The sequence below is a fragment of the Pelophylax lessonae genome (assembly GCF_965119305.1).
Source record: "Pelophylax lessonae genome assembly, chromosome: 9".
Classification (NCBI taxonomy): domain Eukaryota; kingdom Metazoa; phylum Chordata; class Amphibia; order Anura; family Ranidae; genus Pelophylax; species Pelophylax lessonae.
In genome coordinates this window covers 70,451,686-70,466,912 of record NC_138776.1, presented here as the reverse complement: position 1 = coordinate 70,466,912, position 15,227 = coordinate 70,451,686, and the positions used below count along the sequence as shown (strand labels likewise).

At 38.5% G+C, this 15,227-nt stretch overlaps 1 protein-coding gene across 8 annotated transcripts in view; it reads left to right on the top strand.

The window, feature by feature from the left end:
- Window positions 1-1,909: 1,909 nt before the first annotated feature.
- EBF3 (EBF transcription factor 3) overlaps window positions 1,910-15,227 on the top strand; it is a 206,784-nt gene continuing 193,466 nt past the window's right edge. For 4 of the 8 annotated variants that reach the window (XM_082268393.1, XM_082268391.1, XM_082268389.1 and 1 more), the window contains exons 1-4: window positions 1,912-2,686; window positions 2,937-3,093; window positions 6,126-6,189; window positions 6,724-6,779. In XM_082268393.1, coding sequence (XP_082124519.1) covers window positions 2,553-2,686; window positions 2,937-3,093; window positions 6,126-6,189; window positions 6,724-6,779 — 411 coding nt within the window. In that variant the 5' untranslated portion in view covers window positions 1,912-2,552. Of the gene's footprint in view, window positions 2,687-2,936; window positions 3,094-6,125; window positions 6,190-6,723; window positions 6,780-15,227 lie in introns of all 8 variants that reach the window. The other 4 variants (XM_082268387.1, XM_082268386.1, XM_082268388.1 and 1 more) reach the window with 2 other exon arrangements.

The window sequence follows — 15,227 nt, the reverse complement described above, 5'->3', positions numbered from 1 at the left end:
TCTCCTTTCCGGAAAGCAGCTGAAAGGGAAATAGGGCACCACTTCCACTCAGGCATCTGTTTTAGCTTTAACATTGAACATTCCCAGTCCCTTTATCACTTTACACTTTCCCCACATCAGCAGTGATGGCAAGCACAATAGACATCCCCAAATTTTCTCTTCTCTCTCTACAAAAAAAAAGAAGAAGAAGCTAAGCTCTGGCTGTTTTACATTCTTCCTAAAAGATAATTTAGGTGTTGGGGAAACATTTACACGTTGTTGTCATCTGCCAGGTCCCAAGCATTACACTCAGCATCCACCAGGATCATGAATCCTATAACCCCCCTCCTTTTGCTGGAGATCAATTCACTGCTTATTCTATTCTATGCATGGAACCTACACAATTACAAGTGTTATTTATTTTTTTCATTCATTTATTTATAATCCTCTATTGTAGAGAATATGGGGGGTAAAATAAATAAATACATGTGAATGCAAAAGTGATAAAGTAATAAATAATGGCAAGTCTTGATCTGACAAAGCAGTGTTAGAGGCTATGCACTTAACATATTGGTCCCTGTGATAATAATGATTAGTTAGTGTGTTTGCATTGATCGTGCTATTAAAATGTGGAAACAATGTGCATTCATGAGTGCAGTTTATACATCTTTTACATCTGTCTATCTATCTATCTATCTATCTATCTATCTATCTATCTATCTATCTATCTATCTATCTATCTATCTATCTATCTATCTATCTATCTATCTATCTATCTATCTATCTATCTATCTATCTATCTATCTATCTATCTATCTATCTATCTATCTATCGACATATCATATGTAGTTTATACAACTTTACCTCTGTGTCTATATAAATGTATATATAATGAGTGCAATTTATACACATATCTTTATATTTATGTATATATTGGATAGAAAATAGATAGATAGATATGTTTTGGAATGCTTTCTGCTGTTATATGATGTATATATATATATATATATATATATATATATATATATATATATATATATACATATATATATACATACATATCTATCTATCTATCTATCTATCTATCTATCTATCTATCTATCTATCTATCTATCTATCTATCTATCTATCTATCTATCTATCTATCTATCTATCTATCTATCTATCTATCTATATATATATATAGATATATATCTATATTTATACATACATATAAATACACATATAAAGTGATTGTTAGAATACTGCTTGCTGTTACATGATGCATATATACACACATATATATATATATATGCATAGGCAAAAAAGCCACCATGAAACTGTTGGAAACAATACAAAAAACACTAAATACATTATATAGATAGATGGATGGATGGATGGATGGATAGATAGATAGATAGATAGATAGATAGATACATACATAGATAGTAATTTTTACAATGCTGCCTGCTGTTGCATATATATATATATATATATATATATATATATATATATATATATATATATATATATATATATATATATATATATATATATATATATATATATTTAGTGACTTTTTTTTTTTTTTTTTGTATTGTTGCCAGCTGTTCCATGATGCCTAATTGGCCCATGCAAGTTTTGGCTGCCACTTGTTTCCTTTCAGATTTATTTGGCCGAATGATAAGTTCATTGGCTGTTGATATATATATATAAAGAAAGGAGAAGGCCATGCATTATAAGCGGAATGAGTGCAGCCAGGCAGTGTGAGGTTACAGCAGTCACTCAGCACTAAACAAGCAGCGCTGCCTTAGCTCCAGTCCAGCAGGAGGAGGAGGAGGAGGAGGAGGAGGGGGGCGGTATCTGACGAGGTAGAGGGAAGGCCGTCCTCTCCATATATGGTCATAACCCCGCCCATCGCACGTCAGCGGCTGACAGCGCAGCTCCCCGGGGTTTAGAGTTTTGGCTCCCGGGAAAGGTTCCATTCCTAGGGGATAGAGGGCTGAGTTTTGTTCGCTTCCATCCATTCTGCAAGACGCTAAAGGCCCCCTCATAGAGCTCTCCTGTGTCCAGGAACACCTCCGTGGCAATCATTTTTTTCCTCGTTTATTTGTCTTTTGGAGCAGGAGATCTTTGCCAGAAGTGCTCGATTCAGCAGTGTCCTGAAGCCTTTTTGATGCTGTTTCGCTGGGATGACACCACATTGAGAGGCTCTACAAACACCAACAAAAAATATTTATTCTTCCTCTCTCTCTGCAAGCACATTTCCGGCTAGTGGCACTTTTTTTTTTTTTTTTTTTATATCCATCAAGAAGAACGACTAAAGGAAGGCAGTCCAAGAATCCGCAAGAAGTGTTCTGCAAATTGTTTGTACCGTGCCAATCCGGGACAGCTTTGGAGAAGAAGCAAGACTTGAACTCGGTCCTCTCCTACTGATCCTGGGGAGTTATCATCACCAAGGAGAAGAAAAGACTCAGAGGGGGAACCCCTCGACTTTTTTTTTTTTTTTTCTTGGTGTTCCTTTTTTTTTTTTTTTCTTTTTTATTATTTGACCCCCACTTGGCAGGAGCTTAATTGTGCCCAAAATTGTTTTAATGTTTGGGATTCAGGAAAATATACCAAGAGGTGGGACCACCATGAAAGAGGAACCGCTGGGAGGTGGGATGAATTCAGTCCGGTCATGGATGCATACTGCAGGGGTAGTGGATGCTAATACAGCCGCCCAAAGGTACGTGTGCCAAATGGTCTTGGGTTTATTCCTGGTTCCTTGATTGTAAATCCCCCCCCTCCTCCCCAATCCATGATCTCTATATCAATTACAATCTCCCTGACTTGTGTGTTTATGTGTGCCTCTGGTTACATGGTGCTTGGTGGCACAAAGCACGTGCAGATGCTCTGTGGCCCCCATGCCTTGTTGCTTGGCACCCCCTTAGTGCCAGGCTCCTCTTACCCGGCGCCTCTCTGCTTTCCTCCCGCAGTGGTGTGGGTCTGGCTCGGGCGCACTTCGAGAAGCAGCCGCCCTCCAACCTGAGGAAATCCAATTTTTTCCACTTCGTCCTCGCTCTCTATGACAGGCAGGGCCAGCCGGTGGAGATTGAGAGGACGGCTTTCGTGGACTTTGTGGAGAAGGAGAAAGTAAGTCTGCATAAAACAAAAAAACAAACAAAAAATAATAATATTAATACATGCAACATTTGATAAATCAGAGGGCATAGTCTTCATCACTTCTGCCATCCATGCATATGGGGTACAACAAAAAAACTAATATTAATACAATGCAACATTTGATAAATCAGAGGGCATAGTCTTCATCACTTCTGCCATCCACGCACATGGGGTACAACAAAAAAACTAATATTAATACAATGCAACATTTGCAGGGCATAGTCCTCATCACTTCTGCCATCCATGCACCAACAAAAAAACAAATATTAATACAATGCAACATTTGATAAATCAGAGGGCATAGTCTTCATCACTTCTGCCATCCATGCACATGGGGCACAACAAAAAAACTAATATTAATACAATGCAACATTTGCAGGGCATAGTCCTCATCACTTCTGCCATCCATGCACCAACAAAAAAACAAATATTAATACAATGCAACATTTGACAAGTCACAGGGCATAGTCTTCATCACTTCTGCCATCCATGCACATAGGGTACAACAAAAAAAACAATATTAATACAATGCAACATTTGCAGGGCATAGTCCTCATCACTTCTGCCATCCATGCACATAGGGCACAACAAAAAAACTAATGTTAATACAATGCAACATTTGACAAGTCACAGGGCATAGTCCTCATCACTTCTGCCATCCATGCACATGGGGTACAACAAAAAAACTAATATTAATACAATGCAACATTCGCAGGGCATAGTCCTCATCACTTCTGCCATCCATGCACATGGGGTACAACAAAAAAAAAACTAATATTAATACAATGCAACATTCGCAGGGCATAGTCCTCATCACTTCTGCCATCCATGCACATAGGGCACAACAAAAAAAAACTAATGTTAATACAATGCAACATTTGACAAGTCACAGGGCATAGTCTTCATCACTTCTGCCATCCATGCACATGGGGTACAACAAAAAAACTAATATTAATACAATGCAACATTTGATAAATCAGAGGGCATAGTCCTCATCACTTCTGACATCCATGCACATGGGGCACAACAAAAAAAACTAATATTAATACAATGCAACATTCGCAGGGCATAGTCCTCATCACTTCTACCATCCAGGCTCAAAAAATAATACCTAGGCAATATTCATATTTTAATGCACCTTGCCCATCACTTCTTACACTTTTTGGAAAAAGTAACAAACAATAGAGTAAAGAATGCATAATTAGTTATCAACTCTGCCATGCAAAAAAATATAGATTGATAATATTAATATTGTAATGCACATTCCTACATGTCACACATTTTAGTCAACTGAAATGCAAACTTGGCTATCAACTTTGCCATACAAAAAAAATATATATACATGTAAATTAATATTTTTAATGCACACTCCTATGTTTAACACGTTTTAGTCAACTGAATAAAACATTTTTAAATGCATAATGGTCAACAACTCTACACTGTGTGCACAATGGCACTCAAATTATAAATGTAGAATATTATTATTTTAAGGCACATTGGCTATAATTTCTCATAAGTACACCGTTATTCTAAAACTCTTTCAACACCTCTATCATGCTTGTACAATGGGCAAAATATATATATATATATATATATATATATATATATATATATGTATATATATATATATATATATATAAAGAATACAATATTACAATACCTACAGATTTAACACATTCATGGTAAACTCAAATAAATAAATAAATAATGAATAGTATTAACTCTGGTAGGGCAAGTAAAAAAAAAATGCATATGGGTCATAGGTTAAAAAAATAAAACAAAAATATTATTTGATTTATTAGGGGTTATTACTTATACCATGCAGACACATTACCTTTAAATCTAGCACAATTAAGAAAACTGTAAATAAAGTAAAGTATTATTCTAATGCCTAGAATAACTTCGTTGTCTTGCATTGGCTTAAAGTTCTAATTGACTGGAGTCAAAGGAATAAAGATAAAATTATTAAATGCAAGGAATCACTTCTGCTACTCATGTGCACCCCAGTGTTCTTATATTTCACAGACTGGGGAACTGGGTCAATACAAAAAATAATTAGTCAATTTTAATGCATATTGGTCACTATGCCTTCTGTATGTGCCCCTATATGACTGGGGGGCAGCTACTAGGGGACAATTAGGATGCATATTAGCCGTCACCTCGGCTGTGCATGTAAAGAAAACACTACCTTTAATAGAGTGGAAGAAATGGGAATTTAAAAGTAAAAATATCATTTTAATGCACAGTTTTTATTACTTCTAATGCTGTCACATTTTACAAATTAGGAGAAGTAGTAAGAAATTTTAAAACAAATAAAAATAAATAATTAAAATTACAATAAAGATAAATATATACGCATGTACGGGTATTCCTCACTAGTATACATATTAATAATAATAATAAAAAGCTATCATTAGTATGTGCCTGCACGTGCTTGTATATACAGACTTGAGCAACTCAAAATAAAATAAAAATAAAATTTATTGCAATGTGCTGCTGATTACTACTGTCATGCAGGTGCATTCAAATACTCTTACAGATTAGGGACACTGATATTAAAGAATGGAATGTTAGTGCATAGAGATGGGTACCCTTGCCATGCGTGTTTATTATACCCATGGTCCCAGAGCCCACAGATTGGGGCAACTGGTCAAAGCACCGTTTTCTGCTGAAATCCTACAAAATGAGCTCTAAGTGTACTCCAGAGGCGATAGGACCACGTGTAGGCGCCCCTCTTATTATTCCAGCCACCTCTGGCTTCCCAGGACTTAGCTGATGACTTAGAAACTTATCAGGAAATATTGACTGATTCAAGAGCTAAAAAAAAAAAAAAAAACAACAACCCTTTTCATAGTGTCACTGTCACCTGAGCTACAAAGCAGGGACATCAGCAAACACAGCCAACATGCCCCTTACATCTCATCCTCACTACCCCAACTACACCTTATCTGATTTCCTAACTACTTCATTCTCAAAGTAACAATCTACTATTATTTTTTTAGGAACCAAATAGCGAAAAAACTAATAATGGGATTCACTACAAACTGCAATTATTATACAGTAATGGTAAGTTTTTATTAACTATATTATGCACTGTACAAACACTGGCTATTTAATACTGTATCGGCCCTTTAGTTTGTAAATGAAAATATATTTTTTTAATAAGATGCAAAGCTTAGGACGTATTTATAGGAATGATCCCTTGCAGAAGGATACAATAACATTCTAATGTAACAATAATGTAATCATTTCATTTCTAATAAACTGGAAGGGTGCGTGTTTCAACAATCTGTGCATCATTGGTTTTGACAGCTTATTTTGATTAAGCTGCTCATCATTTTTAAATATGGAGAAATAAATATTTCAAGAATTAAACAAGAGCAATATCTGTCCCATATGTGGATGGAACTTGTTTTGTGTGCTGGGGGATCGCTGTCCTCTATCCAGTTTGCTCTTATTATTATATTTAATTCTTGCTCTGACTGTTAGTGAGCTGTTCATGATTGATGCAGTTTCCTTGTTTAGAACGTCGTATTCTTCTTAGCTGTGTTCAGTAAGTTTAGTACATATGATGACCCCCTTTTTCTGCCCCCTTTGCAGGAGTCAGAACAGAACAAGACCTTTATGTACGGCTAATAGACTCCATGACCAAACAGGTGAGCAACGTTCAAAACTTCTGCTTGTGCAATTTTTGCATGGGCTGCTGTCATAGTTTATTTCTGTGGGAGGATGAGAAAGCATCTACAGGTTTCCCTGTCACTACAAACTGTTCTTCATTCATCAGCTGTGTCCCCAAACAGAGCCTTGACACAACAATCCCTATGTCTCCCAGGGCAATAGACAGAGGCTGGATCCCCAGCCTGTACTCCTTATTTATCAGCTGTGTCCCCATCAAGAGCCTGGACACAGAAACTCTTCTGTCACTATGTGCTATGGGCAGAGGCTGGGTCCACCATCAGCTGTGTCCCCACACTCTTCTATCCTCCCCAGTGCCATAGACAGAGACTGGGTCCCCAACCAGTGCTCCTCATTCAACACCTGTGACCCTACATGCACAGAGCCTGGACATAGCAACCCCCTCTGTCCCTCAGTGCTATGGACAGAGGCAGGGTCCCCCAGCCAGTGTGCCATGGGTGAAATATCAGCTGCTCTCTATTCCTTTATTCACCTCTGCCTCTCCCATCTCATCATTCAAAGTGCAAGCTCAAGAGGTCACCAAAAGCGTCTATTTCCTGCCCCTATGCCTCCATCAGGCAGTCCCTGTCACAGCTTGTAAATAACCTAATTACATGGACCTGCTTATTAAATTATTTAACCTGTCGTGTACAACTTTTCTGATAGTAACTAGAGGTTATCGATAAAAATCCATAGCAATTACGTGTAGTGCCAGGCAGCTCGCCCAATATATATATATATATATATATATATATATATATATATATATATATATATATTGGTATATATATGGAACATGCACTCATATATGTGTTTTATACACAACATTATTTATAATGTATAAATTATATTTTATTTTTATATATACTTGTGTATTATACATATTTATATATATATATATATATATATATATATATATATCATATACAAATGTATACCATATATATATCCTGGTATATATATATATATATATATATATATATATATATATATATATATATATATATGGCATGTGCACTCATGTATGTGTATTATACACATCATTATTTATATTTTATAATTATATTTTTATTTTTATGTATACTTGTGTATCATACTTAAAAAAATGTGTGTGTGTATATATATATATATATATACATATAAATGAATATAATATAAAGTGTAAAAACTGTATATTATAATATAAATATTAATTATATATAATCATAATTTATTATTATTATAGTTATTATTATACATAACAATGACACCTAGACATGGATGGTAGAGATAGATAGATTTATATAGACGTATATTTACGTCCATATTTAATTCCGTTTCCCTGCCAATAATGAAAGCAAGCAGCAGCAGAACTAGTGCAGGACTAATAAAAAAACAAATACAAGTAAATTATCATCTGAGGAATGAGCTGAGCTCCTTTCCACCCATTACCATGTCTGTGATTTCCAGCAGCTCGCCCCTGTGCACACGGCCGCAGGCGAAAAGAACAAACTTCTTATTTTTATTGTCTAAGTCGGTTGATTTCGGATTTGTCACTGATGCCACTTGAGTCCCCTCCTAAGGAGGAGATGAAGTGACAGCGGGCAGGGGGACAAGGGAGGCACTGGAACCTCCAGCACTGATGTGAATGGGGACACAGAGCTCTCCTTTCTTCCCTTTGTATACAAACAGCTGAATGGTGCTCGCACAGTCCTGGCTGGTCTAATTAAGTGCTGCTGCTATAGGATCCAGAACCACCCCCCCCCCTCCAACAAAAAAAAATACAAAATAAATAATAAAAATAAAATCACATTAAAAAATTAGCAGCTAATAATAGGAAAACTGACAGAGACAAAATGGAGTAGAAATGAAAAGTATTTATTGTTCATTTAGCTGGAGGGATGTCACAGCCTAAACAGAGGAGACAATCTAGGCATTTCATCTCCTAGCCAGTAACTGATCAAAGATTAAATGGCGCTGAACCGACAGTTTATGGATTTCTGTTTGTGCTACAAAACCAAAAAATAAATCATATCTAAATACTAGGCACAACGAGGCGATGAGCAGCCCAGGCTCTGTATGGAGGGAAGCTGCTGGATCAACAAACATTTGGAGGGAGCAGGCTCAGTGCTGTCTCTGCTGTACCCTATTGCTGCCTGTTTTCAAAACACTATCTGTTATTAAAGCTGCTGTGTTATTATTATACTGTCAGCCTCATCTCCGGGCCAGGGACAAGGCTCTGTGCTTCCAGCAGCGCTGGCAACAGGCGCTACAATAGCTACTAATAATCCCCCAGCTCTGCTAAAATAGCAGCCTGGGACAGTGCAGGGCAGAACATGGCAGGACAGGGGAGACCATGGCAGGACAGGACAGAGGAGACCATGGCAGGACAGGACAGAAGAGAACATGGCAGGGCAGGGCAAAGGAGAACATTGCAGGACAGGGCAAAGGAGAACATTGCAGGACAGGGCAAGAACATGGCAGGACAGGACAAGGCAGGACAGGAGAGGGCATAGCATGGCAGGACAGTACAGGGCAGAACATGGCAGGAAAGTACAGGGCAGAACATGGCAGGAAAGTACAGGAGAGGGCATTGCATGGCAGGACAGTACAGGTCAGAACATGGCAGGACAGGAGGGAGCAGAGCATGGCAGGACAGGGCAGGACATGACAAGATAGGGCACATATATAGGACAGGGCTGAACATGACAGGATGGGACAGAACAGGGCAGGACACACAGGGTAAAACAGGACAACGAAAAGCAGGACAGGCACATGAGATCTAGAGATCAGAGTCGTGCGAAAAATAAACATTTGGGGGATATACGGGCTTGTATATGGCTTAGTAGCTGCGAATCTTAACTTTTACACATTAGCCAGAATTGTCGCTATTCTTTTCCTCTGTTAAAATGGCCCTAAAATATTTCTTAATTATAAAGTAATCTTCATTTGTTCCTTTTCTTTCTTTCTTTTTTAATAATTGCACAGCATTGTTTCTTGTGCAATACTGTCAAATAATGAGGAAGGGGGAGATAATAAAATTACACTGTTTAAATGCACAATAAAAATATAGAATAAAAAAAATGTTTTTTTAAATAAAAGAAAAATAATATATATATATATATATATATATATATATATATATATATATATATATATATATATAACGATAGATCCATAATACTAATAATACTATATAAAATGTAATATAATAATATAACAAAGTGTTATACTATAAAAAAAAAGTAATGTCATAATTTATTTATATATATTAACATAGGTGTATAGCTATTATTAGATTTTTTTTTTTGTGTGTTATTGCCTTGCATCTCTGTTGTCCTGGCTACCACCTGGCTATGGCACTGCAAGTGTCAAGTGGCTTAAAAAAAAAAAAAAAAGAGATACCCAATTAGTGCCTTTATGAGGTGTTGAAAGGGATTAGCTTTCAAATATTGGGATGGCTGGCCAGGCAGGGAAGGCAGCGGTGCCTGGGAATATTCTTCTGCCCACAGAGAGTAAATAGTGCTGGGCAGCCTGGCAGGTCTGCTGGGGTCATGGCTTTGGCTTAGGGTTGGCACACAGGAGAAGTGTCAGGCCTGTTGGAGAAGAAGGGGGGGGGGTGCAGGCAGGCTGAGCAGTACACACAGCCATGTGTTTAGTGTTAGTACAGCCATGCCCTGTTCTAGTATGGGGCTTGTAATGATCCAGCCCGCAGCTGATTCGTGTTAGTGGAAGCAAGGCCCTGAGCAGGCTGATGAGACCCAGCTGGATGGAGGGCAGCTGTGGGAGGCCCCACTGGAAGTTTCAGAAGCCCACTTGGAAGATTAACACTGCTGGGCACACAGCTGGCGGCCCGGGGGCCGCATGTGGCCCTCCTGCGCTGCCTGGTCCCAGTTGCAATAAATAAAAAAATAAAGACAATTTTATGTGTGCTTATTGCCTATAGATTTGCTAGGAGTAGGTCGGGGGGACCTGCCTGCATGCTTCTGGCAATAGCTGGCATTCCTAGCACAGCTGGTGTTGCCCAATGCCCAATGCTTGCCTGGCACCCAGGGCTACGGAAGATCTCAGAGAGGGCAATCAGTCCCACAGCTGTTCCTGATTTCTAGGAACAGTCCTTGATTTCTGGGATTGTCCCTGGAAATATCAGATAACTTTACATCATCCTTTTATTGAACGTTACATTGTATCCTTCTTGCACTCCTGGTCTTTTCAGTTTTAAAGATATTAGAATCGATTATAATTGTATAATTTAATAGCTATGCGATGATGGGATTGTAGTGTACCACAGTCAATTCAGGCAGAACTGCTTCTAAATTTGGTCCATCCCTTTTAAACTGTTGGCAGCTGCAGAATAAAATTACAGATGAAACAATATTCTTTGCTTATTTCCTTTGCTGACAGACAGCATTAACATCGAATTAGAAGGTAATTTGAGGGCCCCAGGATCTAAGTGGTTGGCTGCAGTGATTAGACAGAGCCGAGTCCCTGTCCAGGAAGAGCTGTGACCCAGATATGGATACATAGCCTGTGGTTAGCCGCTGAGCTGGTCTCTGGATGAGCCCCGGCTAGGAAACAGCACTGAGCCGCTGTGGATGGCACCTAGCCCGCCTGGGATACTGGCTGGAGCTTTGCCTGGCAGTGCAGGTCCATTTCAGAGCTGGGATATGTGGCACTCAGCCCTGGAACCATCTATTCATCTCATTGCTTACACCATCCTTCCATATCTCCATCTATCTCTCCTTCTACCATCTTCCATGTATTCATCTCCCTGTCCTCATACATCCTTCTGTTTATCCAGCTCTCCTTTCTTCCTACCATATATCAATCCATATTTTCTCCATTCATCCATCCTTCTATTAATCCAACTATCTCTGATTCATCAATTGCTCCTTATATCAATCTGCCTCCTTCATTCATCCAACTATATATCTATCTCTCCTTCTTCCATATATCCATCCATCTCTCCACCATTCATCCATCCAAATATCCCAATACCTCTCCTTCCTCCATCCTACCCATCTCTCCTTCTTCTGTATATCTATTTCTCATCCATCCATGTATCTCTCCTTCCTCCATCTATTTAATAATATCTTCTACATAACTATCTCTCCTCCACCCACCCATCCTTCCATATATCCATCTAGCTCTGCTTCCACCATCTTCCATTTATCCATCTGCTTCTTCCACCATTCCACCATTCTTCTATATATCCATCTCTCCTTTCTCCATCCATTCTTTCAAATATCTATCTACCTCTCCTTACATCATTCTTCTGTATATTCATCTGTCCCTACTCCATTCATCCACATATCCATCTACCTCTACTTTTCCCATTCTTTTACATATCCATCTATCCTTCCTCCATCCACCCATATATCCATCTACCTCTCCTTCTTCTATTCTTCATTCATCTATCTTTCCTCCATCCATCTATCCATCCATTCATCCATTCGTCCATCCACATATCCATCTACCTGTAGTTCTTCCATTCTTCTATATATCCATCTGTCCTTCCTCCATACATCCATCACCAAGATATCCATCTACCTCTCCTTCCACCATTCTTCTATACATCCATCTGTCTTTTTTTCCATCCATATATTCATCTACCTCTCCTCCTTCAATTCTTCTATTTATCCATATGTCCTTCTATCCATCTTTACATTATATCCATCTACTTCTTCCTCCATGTTTCCATATATCCACTTCTCCTTCCTCCATGCTTCCACCTATCTCTCCTTCCTCCTTCCATCTAGCCATCCATCAATCCATCTCTCCTATAGCCATCCATCCTTCCTTCCACCCAGCAGACTGGAGGAGCAGAGCGCACCTATACCCTGCACCATCTGTCAGAGCCTATGTTCAAAAGCCACTCATCCGTACTCTCACACACACTGCCTTTTTACCAAAGAAAAATCATTGTTAGCACTTTCAAAATAAACACCAGATTGCCCATTAGCGCTTTCTCTCTAAATATCATCCAGTGATCAGCATATTGCAGAGCACAAGGCACTCAGATTCCTCAGGGCGCTCAGCTCCTCCATACCTCTTAGCAGGACCCCCATTTTCCTGGCCATGTTATTTTATCTCCATTACAAGGAAAAAAAAAAAAAAAAGAAACTTATAGCAAACTGGAGCGCTTTTTGCTTGCCAAGGGAGAGTGTTTGCATAGAAATCATTTTACAGACACATAGACCCAGGCAGGCAGATCAGCGGCTCTGGGCTTTTAATAGACTCAGTGGAAGTTGAGAGTTATAAATTAGTGTGTTGATGTGCAATTTGTAGACTGTGTCCAAGGTAAATGATGGCATTGTAGAGAAGTGTAACTATTTACAGCCATGCATGGGTTACTGTACTTAAAGGGATAATAACAATGTGGCAATTGCAACAATGCAAAGGATAACATATATTGCATATGAAGAAATATAAAATATCATAGACACACGGTTGAGAGAAGGCTTACATTGGTTTCTGTTCTTATGGGTTTTTTTTTTTTATATAAATTGTGGTTGATTGCCATGATCAAACGCAGAATTTTATGGGTTAACATACTCACAAAGTGCAGTGTGGCCATTCACAGTGTTACATAGGTTAATGTGGTGACAGGGAGTAATTGAGTCAGTTCCAGCATTGCATAGGTTATTGCACTGACAGTGATTATAGTAATGGGGTCGAATGCAGTAATGCATGGGTTAATTTTTTTTAACAGTGGTAATGAGGTCGGTTACAGCATTGCACGGGTTGATGTTTTATTATAGAGTAATAGGGTGATTTGCAGAACTGCATGGGATATAAATGTGACATTACTACTGCACATTATTACCATGGAGTTGTGGGGTGAGTTGTAGGTAGGTGGGTTAATATTCTGATTGGAAGCAATTGAGGGAGTTGTTGCATTGAACAGGTTCATTTGTGAAAGATGGTACTGAGATGAGTTGCAGCACTGCATGGGTTAATATTGTGACATGAAATAATGAGTTGAACTGGGGCATTTCATAAGTTAATATTGAGACTATAGCTTATGGGGAAATATGTAGCACTACATGAGTTGTAAAAGGGGGTACTGGGAGAGCTGCAGCACTGCATGGGTTAAAATTGTGACAGGGGGTAGTGGGGAGAGCCTCAGCACTGCATAGGTTAAACCTGTGACAGGCGGCAGTGCATGGGTTACAATGGTGACAGGGGGTAGTGGGGAGAAATGCAGCACTGCTTGGGGTATATTGAGACAATAAGCAATGTGCAGAGCTGCAGCACTGAATGGGTTAATACTAATAACACGGTGGTTAAGGAAATCTGGTCCTGGCAAGAAATGGGTTAACTGTATGTCCCCCCTATATGTTCAATGGAGAGGATACATGCAATGGGATGTGCTAAGGATGTGTGTTCACTGTAAGCCCCATACAGGGAAAAGGGGGGGGGGGGTGCAGTTAGTACATGTGATCCCTACAATGACAGAGGGTACAGTTATTATTAATGGTGATCCCTATAAAGACAGGGGGTGTTATTATTGATCCGTATAATTACAGGGAGTGTAGTTTGTACAGAATTATATGTGATCCCTATAATGACAGGGGTGCAGTTGTTTTATGGCATCCCTATAACGACACGGGTGTAGTTAGTATATGTGATCCCTATAAAAACAGGGGGTGCATTATGTTTCCAATAATGACAGGGGGCAAAGTGTATGTGATCCCTATAATGACAAGGGGTGCAGTTAGTATTTTATGTGATCCTTATAATGATAATAATGTGGTTCCTCGAGCAGGGGGTGCATTTGTGTTCCTTCCTTATAATGAAAAGGGGCAAAGTAAGTGTATGTGATCCCTATAATGTTAGGGGGTGCATTATGTTTCCTATAATGACAAGAGACATAGACAATGCATGTGATCCTTATAATGACAGAGGTGCAATATGTTCGGTATAATAACAGGGGATATAGCTCGTAAAGTATATGTGATCCCTACAATGTTAGGGGGTGCATTATGTTCCCTACAATGACAAGAGACATAGACAATATATGTGATCCTTATAATGACAGAGGTGCATTATGTTCGGTATAATAACAGGGGATATAGCTTGTAAAGTATATGTGATCCCTATAATGGCAGGAGGTGCTGTTAATATAAATGTTCCCAATAAAGACAGTTATTAAAAATGTGATCTCTATAATTTCAGGAGGTGTAGTTGGTATAAATATATATATATATATATATATATATATATATATATATATATGTTCCCTATCAGCCTCAAGAAGAAGTAAATGACAGAGGGTGTAGTTTGCATATATGATTCTTATAATAAGAGAGGATGCAATTATTATATATATGTTTCCCTCCTACTATAGAGAAGTTAGTATGTTTGATCCCAATAACTACAGGGGGTGTAGTTCATATTTATATTCCCTATATGTCCCATGGAGAAGTAAATGACAGGGGGTGCAGTCA